Genomic DNA, 23534 nt, shown 5'->3' with positions numbered 1-23534 from the left:
TGGCTGCTCAAGCCCCTGCCCAGGCTGTGGTGCCACCTCTGCCCAGAGCTCCTGGCAGGAGGAGGCAGCCAGCTTGGGCAATGCAGGGCACTCCCCTGAGTTAGAAGAGCCCTCTGTGCACCTACACCCATCCAGAAGACACGACCTGAGATTCCTCACTTATTTTATCAGCACTGAGCAACTCCAACTAGGAAGGGCTGGGCCACCACCAGCTGCCAAGGAGATACTCTGAAATTGCTTCCATTCCTGAACACCAGAAATGCCCTGCAATGAACTGTAAATCACTCATAACTGTTATATTATAACTTGGAATATAAGTATATTCTTTTCTCTCTACATATCCTCTTATTTTCATGCCACTATTAGAGAGCTATCTTCTGTTCCTCTGGATTTTAATATTTATAGGAATTAGTGCAAAAATAAATATTTCTCTTCAAACAAGATTTCTCTTCTTGATCAAAAAGTGAATGCACATCTAATACTATACAAAATAAATATTACACAGGGTATGGAATATGGAGTGCAGATTACAAGCTGTAAACAGACACCACTTTGAAAAATGCTTTCCAGAATTGACTCCAGGATGTAGGATCAGTGTCATCTCTTACTTCACAACTGGTAAATTCTGTTTGCAAAATCATAGAAAGACTAAAGAGCCTCAACTGATTTTCAGTAGATCTAGTGTACTAGCAGCAAGGCATTTACATATGCAGAAGATTTTCATATGATGGAATTCAATATGTTCCTGCAACTCTAAGCATGTTTTATAAAAATGAACTCAAAGGTTTACAGCTTTTTATTCCAAGTACTGGGCAAAATCCAAGAACATGGCACTTGTGCTACAAGGCTATATACATTACTCTTATAATTTGATGAAGAATGCTTTTCCTTATGCAGCAAAGTTCAATTGCATCTCATCAGCGCTTATCTAGGTCTGACAGTATCTTTTTCTCCTGTTAAAAGAAGATTCTGGTGTTGTATTCACAAAAAAAAATTGGAACAGTATCATACTGTGCAAAAGGAAACAAAAAATATCCTTTTGTTTAGAACTATTGCACATCTCACTGATGTTAATGGGGATTTTTCTTCCTAAATCTAAGAACAGGTATGTGCAACAAACTGGGTAAAGCTTAGCATTGTCTTATTTGGACATCCACTTTTGTTTCCAGCAAGGTGTTCTCCATACTGCAGTGTAAAGAACAAATTTCAGTGATGCTGTTAAAGCCAATGACTTTTCAGTTTTGTTTCCAAAGCAGTCAGTTGAACAAAGGTAAGTGGGGAAAAGCCCCACATTTTTTTCCATACTGCAGAGAAGCCTTGAGAAAACATGTTTGTAATAAACATGGCAGCATCACCATGCTTCGTCTGGCATACAAGAGAAATTATACTGACAGGAAATGGAAATCATTTGACTAATAAAGAAAAATCAAGGTGTAATAGGGTCTATACACTGTGAAGTCTTTTCTATAACATGACAGACCCTCCACCTACATTTCACCTCTTGTAGAACTTGTGCCATTTCACCAGATATATTCATTATTCCAATTTTAATGAAGCAGGCAATGTTAGGCTTCAGATTCTCTCTTCTTCTTTCCTTCTTCTCCTAAATCACTGTCTTCTGACTGGCTGCTGCTAAGGACTACAAACTGTCCTTCTGTGCTGCTCTGGTTGGATCTGCTGGAAGCTGCTATCAACCGGCTCTGCTCCTCCAAGTCCTAAGTTGGGAAGAGGGTTGGAAATCAGAAACAGAGTATTACCCTCACAACCATCAGACACAGGATACCATTATTATGATTTCTAAATGATCTCTCAATACTATCAGTGGAGAGCTTTGGACAACACTGCAAAAGAAAGTAAGTAGAAAAAACATAATATTAGGAAATAACGATGAAAGGTACCTTCTCAATTTGCTTTTGTTTATTCAGTTCTTTTTGCTGTTTCTCTTTGACTCTATCTATTTCTTTCTGCTTTTCTGAGGCTTTTCGATCCTAAAGGGCAAAAATGTAAATAAATTTATAACAACAGCTTGAGATATTTGAGACACTACTGATTGACATGAGCTTGCTCAAGACTGTGACATCACTGCTTTAATTATTCTGCTTTTGAAGGACTGGTATGGTTGTTAAAAGTAGCAAAATTAATCCTATATTGAATATTGTTACACAGTAGATATTGGTCAGTCTTTTCATGTGAATTTAAATTACAGGAAAAAAAATCCCTCAAAACACACAACAGTATTGCTGCGTCTAGAAGCATCTTGCAGAATGCAATCTATTACACGTATTAAATGTACCCTTTCTTCCATTCCCAAGCATCCTTTGCCCCAAAAAGATTCTTACCAGTTCTGCATGAAAAGCTATCTGTTTGGCCAGTCCAACAGAGTCACAAATCTAAACACAAAATAGATAGGAAATAATTAAAAATGCCTTTAAATTTAAGCCAGCGTCCCAAATTAGATACAACCGCACATTAAAGCATTTTCAGGCACTTAAAATGACAGGCTTAACTTTTTCAGTAAAAAATATAAAAAACATTTTCATAAGAAATGCCTTAGACAGCTTGAATGGAATATATCTTGGAATCCATATGCACAACTGATACAAGTCAAAACCATCACCAATACCTTTTCCCCTTCATTATTTGATTCAAATATATAGCAGATGGAAGTCTGGTGGCTCTCCACTCTCCCTCCTGAGGTTCTAAGCACAAATCCAAACAGACGCTTATTCTCCTGGTGTGTAGCATACAGCACTACATTGGGCAAAGGAAACTGCCAAAAGGATCAGACATGGAGAGATTAAAACTGACTCCAAATACCTGCCACACAAGGTTTCAATACACTGCACATTAATTAATGAACAAACACAGCACAAGAAGTTACCTGACCAAATGCAATTATGAAACACAAACAGATTAGACAGCAAGGACTAAATTACTTCAAAGACAAGCAAACGTCAAAAAGCACACTCCATGTAAGAAAAAGGGACCACATTGGCTGTGTGAGTCAGTCATCTTCCTAAAAGTGGATACACTCCTGTTTTATTTTGTTTTAATCATTCATTACAGTTACATTTGTGACTAAGCTTTCAATATTTAGTTCCATGTAAAGGCACTACTTCTCAAAAACCTTCACTGCAATTAGCTCAGCTCTCCTAATTAAATAAGCAAGGAAAAAAAAAAACCCCAACCCATACAAATCACATACTCTCATTAGTTTGTTACAAGAAAACTGTTTCCCATTCTTATCCCTAAAAGAGGTTGGACTTCAAATTATCTTTTTTAAGACTCATCAAACAAGAAAATTAAAAATTCTGAGAGTCCCTACCACAGCTGCTATAAACTGACAGGATGAGTTTTTTTCCTGGGATTTGATGTTTGCATTTAGCATATGGGGGACACTCTCAGTTGATGTACCTCACCTGTAAAAGGTGACAGCTTTGGAGCATTTTTGAACCTAATGTCAAACTTTAAATATCAAGGTATTTTTCCATGCTCAAAATTTTCTTTTATGAAAAGGAAAGCAATTCAGAGCCTCCAAAAACCAGTGTTTTTAAAAACACACAAAAAAAATTAAATGACAGACCATAAATTGTGTATAAAAAAGGAAAAAGGCAGTAGTTTTGAAATATGAAAAACAAAGACTGCTATTACTAAAGAATTAAATTGGTCTTATTTGATAGCCTAACAAGATCTTTATAAAAAAACACACTTGGAAGGAGTAAGTAAGTAGAAAAATGCGAAATCAGAAACTATTCAATACCCTCAAGGCAATTATGCATTAAAAAGAAAACCCCAAAACAAAACAGAGAAACCAAAAAGCAAACAAAGCCTCTTGGACTTCAGAACTAATGTGATTCCATCATTAAATGATTGATTCCATCATTCTCTCTTTACTATTCTACCCTCTCAGATCACAGGGGGAAGGGAGTCTCAAAAGCCAATTTGACCTATTGAAATCACTCCCCTAAACCTGATTTGCATCTAAATGTCTGCACTGGTCTCCTAATAGAACTGGAAATTTGGCTGAAAATCTCATACTATCACTGATTTTTGCTATAACCTAAAAATAATATTTTTAAAGTAAAAGAATGACATTGCTTGGTATTTATCTTAAAATGAAAGTTACTTACTCGTAGTCTTGTAACTTGTGTCTGTGGATCAATTAACCTAAAAATTTGTTTTTAAAGACAAACCAGAAAGTAAATTTTACCAAAGAGAAAAAAGATAATTCTGTAAATAAACATCAGTAGAAGTCAGAAACAAACTTACTTTAAACAGTCACAAGTGACTAACAAGTGTGATTCTGTCATCCTGAAAACGTTATGGATGGCACGGGCTGCGAGTATTTGACGCATTGTTTCATAAACAACGTCTGGGCTTTCATCAGATTTCACTTCCATAGAGCCAAGAAATCTTACAATAAATAGCTGATGAAGAATGGAATCTAAGAAAAAAAGAAAATTATTGAAAAAAAACAAACTCCATTTTGATTTTTCCATTCAAAAATCAAAGTTGACTGCAGTCAGGAAAACTCCAAAGTCCTGCTAACTTGGAAAAAGACAGCCCCAACTTTAGCAATTAGAGGTGCAGTTACTACACAGCACATCACACATCTTTTCATTTGGCTAATAAATACCAAAGATGCAATGAATCATTTTTACAGTAGATTTTCAGACAGATTTAACTTGACTTATCAAATACCTTGCAACGTAACTAAGCATTTTTAAAATTGTGTTAAATTAGGAGACACTAGAGATGAAAACAGAACTGTAATTGTCAAAATTTATTTTTATTTTGCACTGAAATGAAATTTTTGTTTTACCTTCTGTTTCAGGTTTTGAGCCTCCAGATTCACCAAAAGGATTTGTGCGTCTATTAAAAAATGAAAACATGAAACAGGAGTCAGATTTCAGGAACCATTCATGGACAGTGCAGTAGTCTCAAGCTGTGTCAAATACCAGCATATAATGAGTTCACAAATTTGTAATCTGGAGGAATAATGTATCATGAATCATAAGGAGAAGCAATTTTACCAGGAGTGACACATAACTTGCTCTATTTGAGGACTCACATTATGGGAAAACACCAGATATTATTGTCCTATTGCTGCCATAGAAAGTTTTGCTCACTTTTTTAAAAATATATATTTGAATTAAGCACAAACCAAAACCCTGGTAATATTTGAAAAGGTGTAGTTTTAGGGGATGAAATTTCACAAAACAGCTTCAGCCAAAACCCAGGCCTTTTCAGTACTCCACAGAAGCACCCACTTCTCATCACTGTCAAGGTCTTGAATTACTTACTCAAGAGAAGCCCTGGGTTTGTTTCAAATGCAGCTTTTTCAAAACATCACTGGGGTTTTACTCCTAGAGGGTCAAGAGAAATGTGGCTGTTTCTGGCTCTCAGAGACAGAATTACTATCAGTTACAGAGAAAAGTGAAAATACTCTAGGCTTCCAAGTCTGCATTTTTCAAAAACAATAAAGGAATGAGCACAGGAAATGGGGATACTTTATTTAAAATTGTAGAGGAAATTACCTGTTCTCTGTGGCTGACTGGTAGCTGAAAAGCTACTGACAAGGGTTCAGTATAGTTCAAATTAGGTTTATTATGGGATTAGTGAAAGTGTCACCTCGAGAGTTAGTGTTCTAAAAGCAAATTTCACAACTATGAGAAAAATACTGTTCAGTCACACATACTGACTGCCAGTTTATTTTATCAATTATCAGAAATATTTTAACTAAATGATGTCTGGTTTAAAGTAATGAAATTTTTCTAAATTGAAGCCAAGAAGGCATTGCTACAATGTTTAGATAACATGGACTCAATCAAGAAGCATCCATTAAATGCTGACCTCTGCAATGACAGTAAAAGCAAATTCTTTCTACTAGCATCTTCTATTGCTCAGAACTTTTCTTATTGTTTAATATTAAACTGGAACAGCAAAAGCAAAATCTCACAGATCTCTCAAAAGGCAAAAATAAAATTTAAATATATGTCATCAGTATCAGAAACCAAGAAAAGTACTTTCTTAATAACAAACATGTTACCTATCTGTACAAAAACTGCAGTTCTTTATTGAAGGTAGTGGTTAATTGAAAATACAGAGCTCAACTCTATAACTTCTGCTATGAAAAATACTATTTTCTAGACTAGAATTAAAACTGATGACATCACAGAATATTCTGAGTTGGAAGGGACCCCCAAGGATCATTGAGTCCAACTCTCCAGTGAATAGCCCATACAGGGATTGAATCCACAGCCTTGGTGCTTCTGGCACCAAGCTCTGACCAACTGAGCTAGACCAGGCTACCACAGGAATTCAGCTAAGTCTTAAACTTTCCACTTCCTGCAATACAGTTCAAGTCTATTTTAAAATTTGTGTATTCTGAAGGATCTAGTAGGCCACCTGCTTATCCTGCTATACCAAACAACAACAGAAAGAAAATTGTTGAAAAAAGGAAAAAAATAGTTGTGTATATATAATTTCAATCCTTACATCTGTGAGATGCAATTCAAAATTCAAGTATTTTCCTAGAGGCAGGGGGATATAACACATTTTTGTGAAGAGTCACAAATTAGTTTTCATCTCTTTGGCTGTTTTTGTTGTTAAGAGCAGCTGGTTCTGCAACTACATTTTCTTAATATCTGAATTCAATAGATATAGCTCCAGAAATGCAGTGATGATTTACAGGTCTTTGCTTTTCAGTACATCTCCCACTCAAATATACTAACAAGTAGGAGAAAATGTTTTTATATTTTGGATATATTTAGATGATTTTTACTTGTCTGTATGTGAAATTACTCTAGAAGCCTAGACCATTTTCACTCACCTTTCAGCTTTAGAGGAGTCATCGTATGCCATCATCACCTGGAGTTAGGGCTACCAAATTTCTCTTGAGTTTCCAAGAGGAAATAACCCAAGCTGCTGGGTGAGCAAGCAATAGGAAAGGAAAATACTTTGTGAAATCAAAAGTTTAAAATAAATCAATAAATAAAAGCATTGGCTATTAAAACAAGAAAAGCTGCTGCAAAATAGAAAACTACACCTTGACTCTAGTGATGTAATTTAGCTTTTTTTTTTTTATGATTCCATCTAACAGTTTAACAAATTGTTTTGCTTCACTGGCCACTGCAAAATTTGTGACAGTCAGGGAAAAGGCAATGTGTGTGCTGGAGATGCATCTTAAATATGGTTTTCTTGTTTGTTTTTTAATTAGTAACATTAATTCAGGATTTTTTTTTTCTGTCTCTCTACATTTCCTACCTGCCCGATTGCCCTGATGATTTTGCTTGGCCAGGGAGATCTTCACTGACTGGAGATATTATATCAAATTGGATGGGAGTGTCAGGGGCAACAAGGGAATCCAAGGAAAGTGCTGAGAGAGCTGTGGAGTCAGATCCCAGTGACCCTGTGCTGCTGGTACGAGCTGCAGGAGGACGAGATTGTCTGCAACAAAATCAAAATGGCAAAGTGAGGCTGTGTGAGTACAGCTTGCTTAATAATGAATTAAACCATAGGGGACACCAATACAATATTCCAGAGCTTAGATGCTAAACAAAACAAAAACTAAAACCCTGAAGATCAGGGTATAGCAAACAAATCCATGTACCTAGTCAAATTTAAGTTAAAGTTGCTACTTCCATTAATAATTGCATCAGATTGTTTTAACATCAATATATAATCACATATTAAGTATAATACAGTCTGAGGAATGCTTCCAGGAGTTGGACACATGAAGAAAAATCTCATCATGAAATCATACAACAGAACACGATGAAACCAACCAGCTGGCATTGGGATTATTTGTAACAATGGATGCTCAACTGTGCTTCAGCAGTGAGAGTTGTGTTCAGGAAATTTTCCTCTGGTCTATCAAAGATTTAGTTCTGATCACAGAAAGCTCTGTAGGCTTTTTTTTTTTTCCCCCTGGAACTTTATGCAGGATTTTGTTTTCATATGTGCACCTCAGATGGCCTCTGCTGGTTCACTTACACAGCTGGCCTCATGCTCTCGTGCCTCTGCTGAAAGGAAGGAGAGGGAGTGACAGCCTCCAGAGCTGACTGGTTCACACGGGCAGCAATCTCCTGCAGCAGAGATGGGGAAAAATACTGAAAACATTTTTCTCAAAATAAACTTTCAGGTTTGATTTATATGCAACTGGGAGATGTTATAAACTCAACCCTTCATGAGAATCTTGCCTTCTTAAATTTTTACCAGCACACCTGCAGCATTTTCTTCTAACTTTCCTTCAAACACATATCCTGATGTTAACTTTCCCAATTTAAATTAGCATGTTGGCCTTACAAAATTGCCAGTGCTAATAAAAGGCAGCAATAGAGAAAAGCTCCAGTGATAATTCTGGCAAAATAAGCAAATGTAGTCAGGAAAACCAAAAGAAAAATCTGATTTGAGAAATGTAGCCCTCAACTGTGAACTAAAACCCATGAAGACACACTTGATATATAGATACATGCTCTGTTATAAAACACTTTTGATTGGGCCAATTCCCCTAATTTAAAAGGCAAAAATAATTATATAGGTTTGCATCAATATGAATTTACTCTATAAATATAAATTTTAACATATTACTGATAACTACACATTTTAGTAAAATTACCTCAGGGTTTTCACTTAGATATATCTGCTTAGATATGTTGTTTATGGTGCATATCCACTGAAAAAGAACAAGAAAAAAGAAAATAAATTAATTTGCCGTGTTTTATAAACAAACTTGATTGAATATCTGAGTAGCTAGTTTCAGCATTTTTTCTACTTTCTTTGTAAATTCAGGGAGCCAAATATTCTGCACACCCAGCTTGCCATTAAATTCACTGCCACCTGCAGACTGCACCTTGCATTTTCAGATTTTATGCACAAAAATTATTTTAGTCATACTAAAATTCAACTAAAAAAAGCTTAACTCACAATTCTAAGGAATTTTTAAAAAACCTCATCAGGATTCTCTGTTCTTTATTCTGTGCTGCAGATGACATTGTTTCCTCAATTCATTATAAATATTCAGTTTAGCTTTTGTGGAATTTGCTCCTTTCTTACATCTGCAAGCTAGAATCTGCTTCCTCTCTCTGCTCTGGAAAACCATTTGCTCCTGTTTCTGGCTTTTCTACTTTTATCTCAAGGAGGAAACTAACAGGAGCACTAAGATAAATAAACAAGGTGTTACTAACAAAGATAATTTATTTATAAGTAGAAACTTTAAAAAATATGCAGTATCCAGCTATGGTTAGGAAAGTATTCTTTCTGTGCAGCAGAAAATCACTAGCCTCCATGCACACCTCCTATAAGCTTACCTCTTCATAATCTTTTTTACTTTCTGCCTGTAAAATTGAAGACCTGAAAAAGGAAAATGGAAAACACAGTTTTGTGTATTTAAACTGCCTCACAAATGCAGTCAGTCAAGAAATTATTTTTTCATATTTACACACTGAACAAGTTATGAAAGGTTGAAGATTGTGTTTGTGCTTAGTGCAGTCAACATTTAATTAGGATGGGGAGGAACCTATGCTTTCCTTTCAACAGGAAACAGAAGAGCACCACAATTCTGTGTCCATGCAATACTTAAGAATTCACAAAATGCAACAATACATGATTGTCAACTGATTACTATACTCTTATTCTGGAATACTACTCAGCTACATTAGAGTTTATAAACAAAAAACCACTTAACAGTTAAAAGGATATCCCAGATTTTGCTTCTAAATACGCACAAAATATATCAAACTAACATCTGGCCCAAGGCAGACCATCTTTCTACTTCTAATTAGTGAGTACAGTACTTCTTACAAGAAAGAGCAATGTAAGACCACTCACTTCTTGCCATCAAAAGATGTTATCTGAAAACAGTATCTTCTGTCCTCACAGTCCACAGCCATGACAGAGCAATTGTCTATGTCCATGACAAGTCCCCCAGCCACATCACCTCTTGCCTGGCTCATCAGATTTCCACCTTGAGTGAAGTAAAACTGCCTCTCCCAACTGGAAGACACCAGCCCTGTCTTGCTAAAAGATAAAAAGAAGTCCTCAGTTAGCCTCCCTTTTTGCTCAGCAACACAGTAATATTAGTTGCTTCAATTATGTTCTAATACAGAAATTCATGCCTCATTCAGTAAGTATTTTACTTCACTTGTTGTAAAAGTAATCAATTTCTTTTTTTAATTCCTTGGAGCTTATTATATAAATTACAGTTAAAAAATCTAAATGCTACAACTTATTTTTAACAGCTCTGAAAAACAGTTGTTGGACTTCTTTAAAGGCATAGCTCCCTCCTGTGGACAACGAGCTACTGCTGCATGGAATCTAGAAGCTCTTTCCAAAGGTATTTTGATTAACAGTGTTTTGCCTTGTTTAGATCAAAATTATGATGTTTTATTAGTAATTTGAATCCCAAAGCTTTAACAGGAACTTCCAGAACAATCTTGATAGATGGAATCCTGTTACTTCCCAGTTAGGATACAGAGAAATTACACTCTCAAACCTTTTTTAATATACTGTGAAAATTCAGGCAAAATTTTACCAAAATCAGGATAATTATACTCTGCATACTTTGAATGACATTATGTCAATGTAACAATGAATTTAATACTAATTAGGTGAAGAAGTCCACGAAAAGAAACAGAATAGCTCTTATGTCACTTATTCAACTAAATTTCTAAAATAGCATAGCTAACATCTAAAATTTCAGCTTCTTTAGTTTTCCTTTCCCAAAATTAAATACTCTGGAATTTTTAAATAACAAGTTACTCTTACTTTCTTGCATTGAGATAGCCAGCCTTCCGTGTTAGATTCCTATGAGCAGGAAATTTTGTAGGATCAGGATCAGGCAAATACAGTGGATCACTGGCTACTTCCAAGTCCTCTATAGTTTGTTGCATGTTTTCTACTTCACAATCCATTTCCCTGCGAACACTAAGATAAAAAAATGTGCTATTAACAAAGGTAATTTATTAATAAGTAGAAACAGAAAAAGTATTCTTGATACAAGTTCAAAATTCAACAAAGCCAACTTACTTTTGTACACTTGTGCCAATATTGGTCAAAAATTCTTCCAGTTGCTCAGTAAGATTTTCTGAACCCATTTTAAAAAAGCTTATCTTTAAAAAAAAAGTAGGAAAAGAGAGAATTCAGTCATTAATAAAACTACACTAACAACAAATAAAGTCATAGGAGATTAAAGTTTGTCAGAGAAGTCTATTTTCCTCCCTCATTCCCACCAAAGCCTCTTACAAAAAGAATCTGCATTTGTGGCTGCAGGTGAAGGCTGCTGCTGGCACTGCAGTGGGATTTGTGATCACAAGGACATGAACAGAGCTGCCTGGAGGAAATTCAGAAACACACAGGAACTGTCCTGGGAAAACTCCCAAGGTCTCTCTGTCCTTTTTCAGGCCCACCATTCTGCTCACTGTTCTTTTGGGGGGGTTACTGGGGGCTCATAAGACAGAATGAGCCTGTGAGAATTTGTCCAGGGCCATCCATAGGGAACTAACAGCAATATGGATTTTAAGCACAGGGTTTTCCATAACGGGCCAGAAAATGTGTCACAGCTAAATTGAGGTCAGCTGTGAGAAATCTCAGAACAGGAAGCCCCAGTACATGGTCCTGCCCTTCCGTTTCTTAGATTCAGCAGAAAGCTCCACCTCAGCAACAGGTTGCACTTACTTTACTGCACAAAACATGCAGAACTTGGCACTTACACACAAGCTGCAAAGTTTCAAAAGAAAGCAAAAGTTCTTGCCTTTAGAAAGCTTTCAGACAGCATGCAGAAGTTAACTTCTACTCAGGTCACTGTAGCAGTGCCAGATGCTGGAAAGCTTGACTTGCAAAAAAAACCCCAAGTCCATGCTTAATGACATACTTCCAAAAATACAAATTAAGTCTGTCCAAATATCTTTATGATGGTTGCATTTTCTGTTGCACCCATCCTCAAGTAAACCAATCATGAACTTATTAAGAAAAACCAAACCAGAATGTTTTTTCAGCATTCTGGCTCTTCCACAGCCCTGACTGAATACAGTAGTTATGTGGCTTTTGATGATTATCTCATTTCAGAACAGCTGCCATGGGAATGAGTTTAACTGTCTCCATGTTACTTGTTAAGAAGGTTAACTTCTTTATGGATTTGCATGAAAGCGTGAAGAGCTGATTAGCTCTTCCATGTCATGGAATCAAGTGCCCAGCAGTGAAAATCTAGGCATTACATCAAATCTAGCCATCTGGGTTTTGAGGGACAATTAACCATTATATTTGTCACCAAGACTTTGCTAAAAGACACTCTGATGGCAGTGAGGGCATCTCATGAAGAGACTCCTGCAGTGAGTGGGCAATGAGCAGTGCTAACTGATGGCAGCAGCAGGGCAGCAGCTGCAGAAACTCAGAGAAGTGGATGGGTGGGGTCTTTTTCTCCATTTCCTTCCTTGGACTGCACAAGAGGGCTTGCAATGGATTTCAGTATATCAAACTTCATTAAGTACTTTTACATCTTTCAGACCTATAGCTTTCAGAATCTGAAATTACCTGAGCTTGCATGTATCCCAGCAAGGGTTCTAGCAGAGAAATTTTCTTTTTGTACTGGAGAGTATTTAATGCACAGAAATAATGCATCATAGTCTGATGCTGTTTTTTCCTTGAAGTATATACATCTTCTGTAACTTCAGCTTTGATCTGAAGAGACACAGACAAGGGGAGGGAAAAACAGGAAAGTTTTGAGACTTGGCATTGATCACATGCCTTCTGGGCAGCTTTACAGCCAGCATGGAAAAAAACCACAGTCATGTTCTACCCTCTATCACCAGCTTCTACATATTTTACTTTGCAATTCTGCTTCTTTAATTTAAACATGAGATATGTGAAAAGCAATTACAGCATTGTTTTCTACCTGGAAAGTATGGTTATTTCTTCACAAAAACAAACTAAATATGTTATCACAATATTATTCCTAAAGCACTGTCAGTGTTACAGGACAGGCATGTATGGGAGAAACCTGCTTTTCTGTCTAGACTGCTAAAACAAACTATCAAATATCACACAGACAGAACCTGCCATACACTGTGTTCCATCATAAATAGATATAAAATGAAAATTATTTATCTTCTCTAAAAATCTTTATATTAAAAGTTTGTTTTACAAACCTTTTCATTTTCCTTTCTTTTTGACAACCGACTGTATCTGGTAATGGCAGCATCATGGTCTAAGTAATCAAGAGAGAATTTATGATTATTTCATAAATTAATGACTTATGAAACCTTTTAAATCAGTGTTACACAGCTGAATGTAAAGTTTTGTCATAGTAACACCTTGAGGAATTGTTCTTGTCTGTTTATAATCCCTTCACTGCAACAAATACTTGTGCTGAAGAAAAATTCTAATGAGATGCAAATGTTGACAAATTACAAATACTTGTGCTGAAGAAAAATTCTAATGAGATGCAAATGTTGACAAATTGTTACAAGCTTCCTAAACATCAAGTATTTTTCAAAGAAGAACTGTCCATAAAGTAGGGAAAATTCACATCATGAAAACCTGTATCTAATCTTTTTTGCTTCCAAAACAATGAAACAATTTTCACTGAGAGAAGTAGAATCTTACTTAAATAGTAAGTTCTCTATATGGATATATCAGAGACAGCTAAAAAAATAACTTCTGAAAATAGGAAAGAGAAGTATGAAATTCACTTTAGGAAGGTAAATTTTTTTACTGAAAAAATTGACTTTAAGAAGCAAGCTAGCACCTTACTCTTTTTGTAACTTTGGTGGCATAATCATATATACACTTAATGTGCTGTAAAAAAAAACCCTTTCAATTTGCCTTAATACTTCAGTACATAAAGCAGGGATTTACAAGTGAACCAGGGAAAGTTGAGTGCCTAAGTGTCACTCAGAATAATTACACCTTAATTAGTTACTTTAAGACTATAGGCTTAACTCCAGTAGTTAAGTACAAATAATAATCAACAATAATACTGTTGTCTTGTAATATTGATAAGATTAAGTACTTCACACTTACCATTGCTTGCAATTTGGAAAACTTCTTTCAGAGTTAATATCTCTAATAAAAAACAACATATCACAATTTAAATCAGTTGTTATTAATGAAACAGTCATGTATTACAGTTTCTTATGTAAAGTGTCACTACTGAGCAATTGAAGGTAACACCTTGTACCATACTGAGCTACCAGTACAGGCACTACATGGCCAGGCAAGTCTGCTCCTACCTGGGGCCTGAGGACCATTTCTGTGCTTACTAATTATTAAAACAAACAAAAAAGCAAAACAGTACTGTAATACTGTAAGGAGGAATTTCTTTTTCAAAAGTCTTTGAAAGTCATCATCAATACAAATGTATCACCTGTAGTTCCAATCTGGGTTCTGGTTTGAGCTGGGCAAATGGAAGCACAGAGAGGGGAAGATCAAAGTCCAGAACACATTGGGACTCCTCCTAGCTACAGGAAACCAAGTTCCACCTGGTTATTGTCTCACTGTGTCAGGAACTGGAACCAGCACAATACCTTACACCTGTTCTGATCTTGGTTGTGGTTTGTGCCATATTACAATACAAACCAGCAGAGAGCCATGGGCAACTTTATGGTAAAGCAAATACAAAAAAACTGTCCAGGAAGTGCCTATGAAGGCCATAAAGAAGTGTAGGGTCATTAACAAACTACAACAGCTGGTGACTAAGTCTTCCAGTAAGAAAATTTCATTTGTGATTATTGCCTCAGGGATGCCTCTTCAGTTAATCTTAATATAGTAAGTACTACAACTTTGGCACTTGGCCTTTTGAGCTTAGTCCAGCAATTATATTGACGTTATGATCTGATATACAAATATTTCCTGAAAATGCAAATTATCTGAAAATTATTCTTTCCTAATGTTTTTGAGTAGCTGCTAATTGTTCATCTTGAATAGAAAATAAGTGCTTCCCTAATAGAAGTAAATTTTTGTTGAAACAATAATAATGTTAGGTTCAACTGGAATACTCTCATGAATAGAAATAACTTAGTTTTCTTTTTAAATAGGGATATGCATACTTTTGAGAGCTTAAAAAGTAAGTGGTGATTCTATTTAGTGAAACAAGAGCTATGACTATTAAATGCTATGTTTTTACTGTTGCTACTGTTGATCAAAGACAGTATTTGGTCAAATCCTCTACCTTTTAGATCCCTTTCTTTAAACTGGGTAATAGGAAACATCATTGCATCTGCAAGCTGAGTTGAAAGTACTGCATGGCAAGAGCTGAGCTGAAAAAGACAAAAGAAGAAAATCTTAGGAAAGCAGTGCTGAGACCAAATCAAATCACAGTAGGTGGACATCAGTGTCACTCAGAGATGACATGTACAACTCAAACACATTTTGTATGTTCCTTTTATTGCAGCTACTTCTTTCTAGGTTCCAAATCTTATCATCAGCTTTCTACAGAAAACCTTTAGAGTTTAGTTTTTGTCTTAACTTTTCCAAGTTACTGGATCATGTCCAAAAATGGCCTCATTCATCCTAACTAGTCAGTTTATTTCTCCACTTTCTCTCCAGCTATGTCACAGTCCATTTTTCACAGCTCACAGAGGTAGAACAAAATGTGATCCTTCTCCTAAAATGTTGTTTAAGTGAGGAGAGGGATCACAGCAAAAATCCTGATTCAGCTCTTAATGGTGCTCAGTTTGGTCCTATGGGGCAGTGTCAGAGAGACAGCAGGAGGGTCCTCTGTCAGTCAGGTACCTGAAATTAGGCAATACAAATTCCATCATGTACATAGTTGCTAACTGCCACTGTGTAATGGTTTTGGCTCTATCTCTAGTAATTAAACCACATTTTTTTCTCAGCAGTGTATCCTCATTTTGCTGAATTCATTCTTTATCTTAAGGTTAAATAAGTTTAAATAGATGCTGCAATATACAATTAATTGTTACCTTGTTGACAAATGAATGTCATTTCTGTACTTCCTGGCTTAAAAAAGGAATAATTAGGCAGTTAAAGTCTGTACCTGACAGCATTAGCAAAGCATATACAAGCACTTACCTCATCAATCACTTTTGCAAATTGCTGCAGAGTGGAAGTCATGACTTCATCATCTCCTCCAAGTGGGAAACGCTGAAAAGGCACAAAGAGTTATATTGTTTGCAGTGTTTTCTGCCATTCACAAAAACTGGATTAATCATCTCTGAGTATATCAAGTATCCTATTATTTTAAAATATTACACAGTTAAGATACACTGAAGCAGTTCACCTCATTAGGTTGAAAAGGAGAATAGGGAGCAGCACCCTCTTAAAAGAAGCAAATTTTTGTTTTTAACATTTTTAACCTCAGAAAAGGGGACCCAGCAGCAAAGCTACAAACAAAGAACCCTTCATAGTTCAGGTTAGAAGGGAAGAAAGTTATGGATTCCACAGTCTGTGCTTTCAGAGATGGAATTATGGTCAGAGTATTTACTCTCTGGTTGTAATGGTTGTAATGTGGAGATTGCAATGCAATCTGTTCTCTTTGTGGCTATTGATATTTAAGCACTTAAGGGTAAACAGGTTTATAAAGTAAAAAAAAAAAAAAAACCAAAAAAAAACCAAAACAAACCAGAATTGCCCTAAGCAATTCTCAAAAAACTAATGCAAAAGTAAAATATTTCAGAAGCTATTAATAATTTTCATGGTAAGAGGAACTTCATTCTGGTTTAGTTGGAAGAACTGGAATAAAGACAGTAGATTCTTCTGGCAACAATTTGAACCACCAACCACAGCAGTTAATTTCATCTGGACCAAACCTAAATAGATTCCACACTGTGCTCAGGAAGATAAAAGATTACAAAAATACACAGTCCTGACCACACACAGACAACATGATTTATGCAGTACCTGTTTCTCATATTCCTTCAGAAGCTTTGAAGTCAGATGAGTTGCTGCACTTAATTCATTCTGATTAAAAAAAGGGAACATGAAAATCAGTAACAAGTCTAACAGTTAAAGTATATATAAATTAAAGACAGCCATAATCTCAAATGTTTAGAAAAACATAGAAAATAGATTCTGGCATAAAAGTGGAGTTATTTCTAGATGAGTGAAACAGGAATATATTGTGGGTAAAAAAATAACCTCCCACTTGATACATACTATTATATATATAGATCATTCTAGTGTGTACAACATTTTAGAAACACTTGGGAAATACACTGGAGTTACTTGGAGAACAGACATCATTGCAAAAAGAATCACAACAATTTAGTCTTTACCACTCCATAACATACAGAAAAATAATCTTTCATTCTTACTTTATTTCACTTCTGCATTTAAAGCATATGGAAATTAAAGAAAAGCATATTGCTCATCATAATGTCAAAAAAAGCAAGAAACACGAAATATGGTTCCAAAGCTTTATAATGCTTTCAAGAATTTCATTAACACTACCTGAGCATCATATATTCTGTGCATGGCTTGAAACAACTGATTGATGTAATTGGATATTGCAGCAGCATCTTCTTCAAATACTCCCAGCAAAGAGCGGGTCTGTAACAACCAAACAGCCAAAACATGAACATGACAAGTTAGAAGAGAAGAATTTAAATATAATGGAATTTTCGACTTAAACACCATTATTTCAAGTTTCATTACTGAAAATTTTATAAACCTTCCAATGATCTTTAAAGGAATGCTACCTGTTGCATGCCAAAGAATCTTAAAAATATCCAAGCTCAGCCTTACTCCTGCTGTCAGCCTACCTCTATGTTAATGCATTTTCAGAAAAGAAAGGGCCAAGAGAGATGGACAACTGTTAAATGTTGAAACTGTGGGCAACTACTGGGCTCCCTATGGTACATCCCTAAGGAGTAGGGTAAAGATTACTGGTATTAAACAGCTTGCCAGGTACACATACTTCCTCTGCAGTGAGATCCAAATAAAGGCTGTGACTGTCCCATACTGTCCAACCTGAACACAGGCAATTGCTGGTTGTGCTTGGACCTATAATTTACCTGTGGAATAACCATCAATTCTCTGATCAAAAGTTGAGGAACTGCACCAGACCAAAACTAACAATGCAACCTGTATCTGATTGTCCTCAACATACATGCTTGTCACCACTGAAAGTGAGTGAAAAGATCTGTCCTTGTGTCTTCACCCCAGCTTGTCAGTCTGTCTGTTCTTTAGCTGGTGTCACCCATAAGCCTGATAACTCCTGTGTCCAACTGCACTGCCTGCATCACTCATGGTGCTTAACAACATCCACCTCAAAAATCGACCTCTTTTATCACTGGCCACCTATTAGACTAAAATGCTGGTCTCCATCTGTAAGCCCAACTATCCAGCCAGTTTTTCCACTCAGGTCAGTCCACACCTCTCCCTTCTGGCCAGAAGAATGTTGCCAGACCATGTCAGAATTCTTGGCTAAGTCAGGGTGACTGACATCCCCTGCTCTCCCTTCTGCCCAAATGACTGACTCGATTAGAAGGCAATCAGGTTGCTCAGGTGTCATTTACCTGTAAGCTTAAATGAGATGCTGACTGCATGTTCTTGCATCCTTTTTGCACTTGGAAGCAAATTTATTCCTCACCATGAGCATTTTGAATGGCTTCCTTCCACCAAGACAAAAACCCCAAAGGGGGAAAAGCAGAGGATGTCCCAGTAACTCTGCACAGGCTTTTCTTAAAACACTGGTTGGGATGCTTGGTTGTAGAAGCAGGAGCAACGCTTGCAAAATCCACAAAGGAAATACTTGAGCAATGTTTCAGCAAAAGGACCATGCTTTGTTTCTAGGTTTACACTAAAATTAATGTCCAGACAGAAAACTGAAAGAATCATAAGCACATAATTGGTTTTTTTCCCAAACTATGATTGTCAAACACTTGAAATTGGAAATTCTATTTTTTAGTTTTCCCTAAGCTGTCTTGAAATTACTTGAAGTCATTAGTCCATCTCCCCTTGATGCATGAAGGTATTTTTCAGCTATTTCTGATTTTTCGTTTTTTTTAAATGATAATCAAAGAGTACATATTAAACCAATACAAATTATATTATTTAACAATTCTTTTGATGTGAAATGCTTTTATCTAAGTTGCATTAGATGCCTGGCTGTATCACAACTACTGTCATGCTATATAATGCCTAAAAGATATTTAAATACTAAAAAATACAAACAGCATAATCAGCACAATAAATAGCTTTAATGCTGGTTCTAGTTTATAAAACAAGTGGAAAGAGGTGGAGAACTCAAATCTTTGCCAGGTGTGGCAACATGTGTCATCCTAACAGCCTTGACTCTCCCACAAGTAGATATACATGAAAGAATGCAAAAGAAAAAATTACATGGTGCTATAACCATTGAATTATATACTCATGACCTTTAAACCTGAACATAAATAAACCTGAGCTTGTAATTTTAAGGGAGTACTAAATATGGTTTCTGGATTATACTTACTCTTTAAAACTGAACATTGAAAAAGAAAAAAGTCTATGTTTTATTTTAAAAATGTCAGTTATTGATGTTTAGCCATCTAAATAATATCATATGATACTGATGGGAAGAAATTAACCTGAAACTGTAAATAAAATGGCAGACTTCTGCTTAGAAGGAAATTAAAGTTATTGCTTGCTTATGTTTCTAGTAAAACTCTGCATCATTTTGCATGTTCTTTAGGATCCTTTCTACACATGACTGGTGAGCAAGCAAATGGGAAAGGACCAGGGAGAGGCTGCAGGAACAAACCCCCAGGTTAGGAACCAGTGTTAAGCCTTCTATGCCATCAGATGGAGGGCACTGCAAGTGACAGGAGACAGAGCCTGTGCTACCAGTCTCTTGGCTTTTTGTGCCAAGAATGCAAATCACTGTGAGCAGAAACTCTCCCTAAATACACAGTGAGTATGTGTGTAATATATGTCCTAAATTAATGCGTAAATTGCTGTGTTTTGCATAGCAAAAGACTAGGTAAACTTGGAGTTTGGTTTAAGCCTGACAAGCACAGTGGTTAGATTTTTATCCTGTGACAACAGGAAATGAATGGGTTTGGACGTTTTTCAAAAGCCTTTCCTTCCCTCAGACACAGAATAAGTTTGTTGTGACATTTGTATATCTACAGTCAGTGTGTAAAACAGTAACTCCAGCCCACAGTGCAGCACTAAACAACGACCCGGGCAGAGGAGCTTTTCAATATTCCAGCATCAATGTATCAAAGTCCTGAAAACTCCTCCAGAGAGGGTTCTGCTTTTTCGAGCAGCATTTGTTGCCATTTCCACTGCATTGATTTCAAAGTAACACAAATTAACTAATGTAACAAATGAACTAAACTAAGAGAAAACCACTGAGTCCTTGCTACCGGAACTGGCTCCGAAAATTCACCTGAAATATCAAATTGACGGAAAGATGTAAATTTTCTACCAAAACCAGAAGACAATATTGGAAAATCCAATTCCTTAAGCATCTCGAACACATTGAGCTGAATTAGGCTTTGCCTGTCTGTATCACAAATAACCTCACATGGAAGATTCCAGAATTAAAACTAAAATTCCAATAAGTAACATTTTTTTCATGTGCTTCCCAAATATCCTCAGATGATCCTAAGTTCATGTTACATTTGACATTTCCTATAAATACAAATAGCTCTGACTTCCTTATTCTAAGAACAGACTTTCAAGAAATGATTTCAAAATCAGTATTATTATAAGACTTTAAAAGTGCTTTCCTCTTCATGAGGTGACAGCAGGTTTGGCCCCTGGACCAGAACTCACATTAGGGGCCAGATCTCATCTCACATCCAGCATTTGAGCTATCTGGGGCACTGTCCTTTGGAAAGCAATGATTGCTTTTCTGCATGGCCTTCTCTTGCCTTTCTAAAGAAGTCCATCCACTTGAAATAGAATTCTTAAAATTGCTATTATTTTAGGCGCTAAATTTCCCTTTTTAACAAGTGAAAGTTTATCTTCCTACGACCAAGGAATTAAAACTACCAATGCACAGGCTATTGCAATGTAGGACATCCTGCTCACTACGTAAACCACACATGAGAACAAGGACCTTAATTCAAAAGGCTGCCATAAAAGAAAATACATTGCAAACTTTTTATCCACATCTAAGAAGCACAGTTCAAGGACTTGCTATTGCTACTGCCAGCAAGAGAAACCAGAGGAACTGAATAAAGCATTAGCTACTTCAGAAAGAAACTCCAGTGCACTACAAGAGCATCGCTGACACAGATGAGGCGGCAGCAACACAAGAGAAGAACCGGAGCAAGCAGAGGCCTCCGGGCAGCATGTGCTTCCCACCTACTCTCCGCACGAACCTCACCCAGCACCTGCTTTTCATACGGGTCTATCGGACCTTAATGCACCTTTGTGAAAAACAAAGAGGAAAAATCGTTTTGAGAAGGCAGCACGGGTTGTGCGGTCACGAGGGGCCCAGAGCCGAGGCTGGGTGCGGGGGTGGGGAGCGGGAGCGGTGCCGGCGCTGCCCTGACGGAGCTGCCGCAGCGCCCGCAGCGCCGGGCCCGACCGCGGCCCCGCTCCCGGCCCGCAGCACTGCCGGCAGCGGCGGCGAGGGCGCGGCCGGGCCGGAAAACCCGAGCCGCGGGTAGCAGGCAGCGTCCCCCTCGCTTACGGCCACCGCCGCGGCTCTCCCGGGGCCGCGAGCGACAGGGAAGCAGCGCTGGGCCCGGCGAGCAGGGGGGTGGGCCCGATGCGGCCTCGCCGGGGCTGTCTCACCTGCGGGCTGTCCTCCAGCGTCTCCTCGATGGGCAGTTTGTCGATGCCGGGCATGGCGGCGGCCGCGCTGAGCCCCCGCGGCTCCGCTCCCCCCGCGCCGGCCCGGCCGAACCCGACCCGCGCCCGCCCCGCCCGCCGCGCGCCGGACGTCCCGCCCCCCCGCACGGCTTCCCCATTGGCCCGCCCGCCCCCTCTGCCCGGCTGCCATTGGCTGGCTGCCCCGCCCGTTCGCGCGCAGCCGCGGCGGCCCAGCGCGGGTGCCGCGCGCGGCCCCTCAGGGCGAGGCTCCGGCGGCGGCTCGGGAGCGGCTCCGTGTGGGGACCGGAGCAGAGCGGAGCAGCCGCGGCCGCGGTCCTGCTGAGGTGACTGCCCGGCACTGCGGGTCATGGCTGCCAGGCAAAGTGTCCTCCCAGCCCTGTCTGCCTGTGCCCCGGGGGTTGCTGCGTCTCCTCACGGACAATTATCTTGGGGGCCACTCCACAGCGCGGGAGGCCTGTTGGGTCCTTGACGTTATAGAGCATCTTTGACACTCTTGTCATGTTATCTGGAGCATCCCTTCTGGCAAGTTTCCTCTTATCTCTGCCTTGTGGAGGGATAACCCTGCCAGTCATTTCTACTGTGCTTGCTTCCTCTGTGCAGACAGGAGGCCTTAAGCTGAGACAGGAAAGGTTCTGATTAGAAAAAATACCTCTGCTCTCTTAGACTGAATAAGTGGTGCTATTGGTTGGCAGCAAATTTAGAATGCTTAAAACTACTGTGAGGGCTCACTGGAATCAAAACGGATAATTGGTTGGACTTGTGAACTGGTTCAGCTCTGAAATTTCTTAGAATTGTAGAATTCCAAGGGTTAGAAAAGACCTCTAAGATCACTGAGCCTGTGTTGTGTTCACCACTAAACCGTGTGCCCAAGTGTCACATCCTCACCTCTTCTGAACACCTCCAGGGATAGTGGTTGGCAGTGCCTGACCACCCTGCCCATAAAGAAACTTTTCCCAATATCTAATCTAAACCTTTCCTGGCACAACTTGAGGCTGTTTCCTCTGGTCCTGTCACTTCTTACAAGAGAAGAGACTGACCCCCACCTGGCTACAGCCTCCTTTCAGGTAGCTTTAGAGAGCAAGATTTGGTAGACTTTATGATAGTTTCTAGCAGAGAAAGAAAAAAAAAAAAAAAAAAAAAAAAAAAAAAAAAAAAAAAAAAAGAAAAAAAAAGACTCTGTTCCGTTGTTGGTTTTGCCTTTTTGGGACCAGGTAAATTCAGTCTAAGACCAGATTAGAAACTCCATGAAGTTATTCAGCAGAACAAACAATAATGATTGTGCATCTTGCTATGGAGACCATTCTTCATGTTGTATCAGGTTATGATTTACCTTTAAAAACAGATAAAGGACAGTTGCAAACAAATAAATATTTTTGAGGGTTTGTTTGTTTGTTTGTTGGTTTGCGTTTTTTGTTGGGTGGTGGGATTTTTTTTTTTTTTTTTTTTTTTTTTTTTTTGCTGATGTGTTCTTTTGTTTTTCTCTGTAGGGAGTGGTGAAGAAATTTCCAAGTTAATACTGTTCAGTCAATTAATTTACCAGCTCAGCTGGTGACTCACCTGACTGAAGCAAGTCACAGCACCTCTCCCTTCCCCTGTCAATAAGGGCAATAATTCAGGGTTATCTTACTTAGTATCTGCAACCATGTGACAGGACATTAACCTTGGTTCATGACCTATAAATATATGTGCTTTCTGGTTTTGAGACAGTTAACTTATGACCAAGCTTTACAGCAGTCTCCTGTAAGAAATTACTCTGTTTTGTACTGTAACATCGTTTTCCCAGTGGAATTCAGGAAGGTAGAAACTTT

The 23534-nt window shown here is 38.0% G+C and overlaps 1 protein-coding gene across 1 annotated transcript; it reads right to left on the bottom strand.

Annotated features, from left to right (window-relative positions):
* Positions 1–778: 778 nt before the first annotated feature.
* APPL1 (adaptor protein, phosphotyrosine interacting with PH domain and leucine zipper 1) lies at positions 779–21834 on the bottom strand. Its single transcript, XM_079316684.1, has 22 exons — positions 21688–21834; positions 17407–17505; positions 16858–16917; positions 16030–16101; positions 15167–15254; positions 14020–14061; positions 13146–13204; positions 12532–12678; positions 11029–11111; positions 10768–10926; positions 9832–10020; positions 9312–9354; positions 8621–8677; positions 7996–8087; positions 7267–7449; positions 4823–4872; positions 4270–4444; positions 4131–4167; positions 2624–2770; positions 2340–2390; positions 1899–1988; positions 779–1715 (listed from the first exon to the last, which is right to left on the bottom strand). Exons 1-22 carry the CDS (start codon positions 21739–21741, stop codon positions 1566–1568), a joined length of 2127 nt encoding a protein of 708 aa, XP_079172810.1. The 5' UTR covers positions 21742–21834; the 3' UTR covers positions 779–1565.
* Between the last annotated feature and the right edge of the window lie 1700 nt (positions 21835–23534).

This window comes from Erithacus rubecula (assembly GCF_903797595.1).
Source record: "Erithacus rubecula genome assembly, chromosome: 13".
NCBI lineage: Eukaryota > Metazoa > Chordata > Aves > Passeriformes > Muscicapidae > Erithacus > Erithacus rubecula.
The sequence above is the reverse complement of the archived record's forward strand: the minus strand, read 5'-3'. Positions and strand labels throughout refer to the sequence as shown.

What these genes read in the sequence shown, in the direction of transcription:
- APPL1 (XM_079316684.1), bottom strand. Translation starts at nt 21,741, where the DNA reads ATGCCCGGCATCGACAAACTGCCCATCGAGGAGACGCTGGAGGACAGC. An exon ending in CGCTGGAGGACAGCCCGCAG is followed by an intron (nt 17,506 to 21,687) that starts GTGAGACAGCCC and finishes TGGTTGTTACAG; the next exon opens with ACCCGCTCTTTGCTGGGAGT. An exon ending in TGGGATACATGCAAGCTCAG is followed by an intron (nt 11,112 to 12,531) that starts GTAATTTCAGAT and finishes TTTTTTTTAAAG; the next exon opens with ATAAGCTTTTTTAAAATGGG.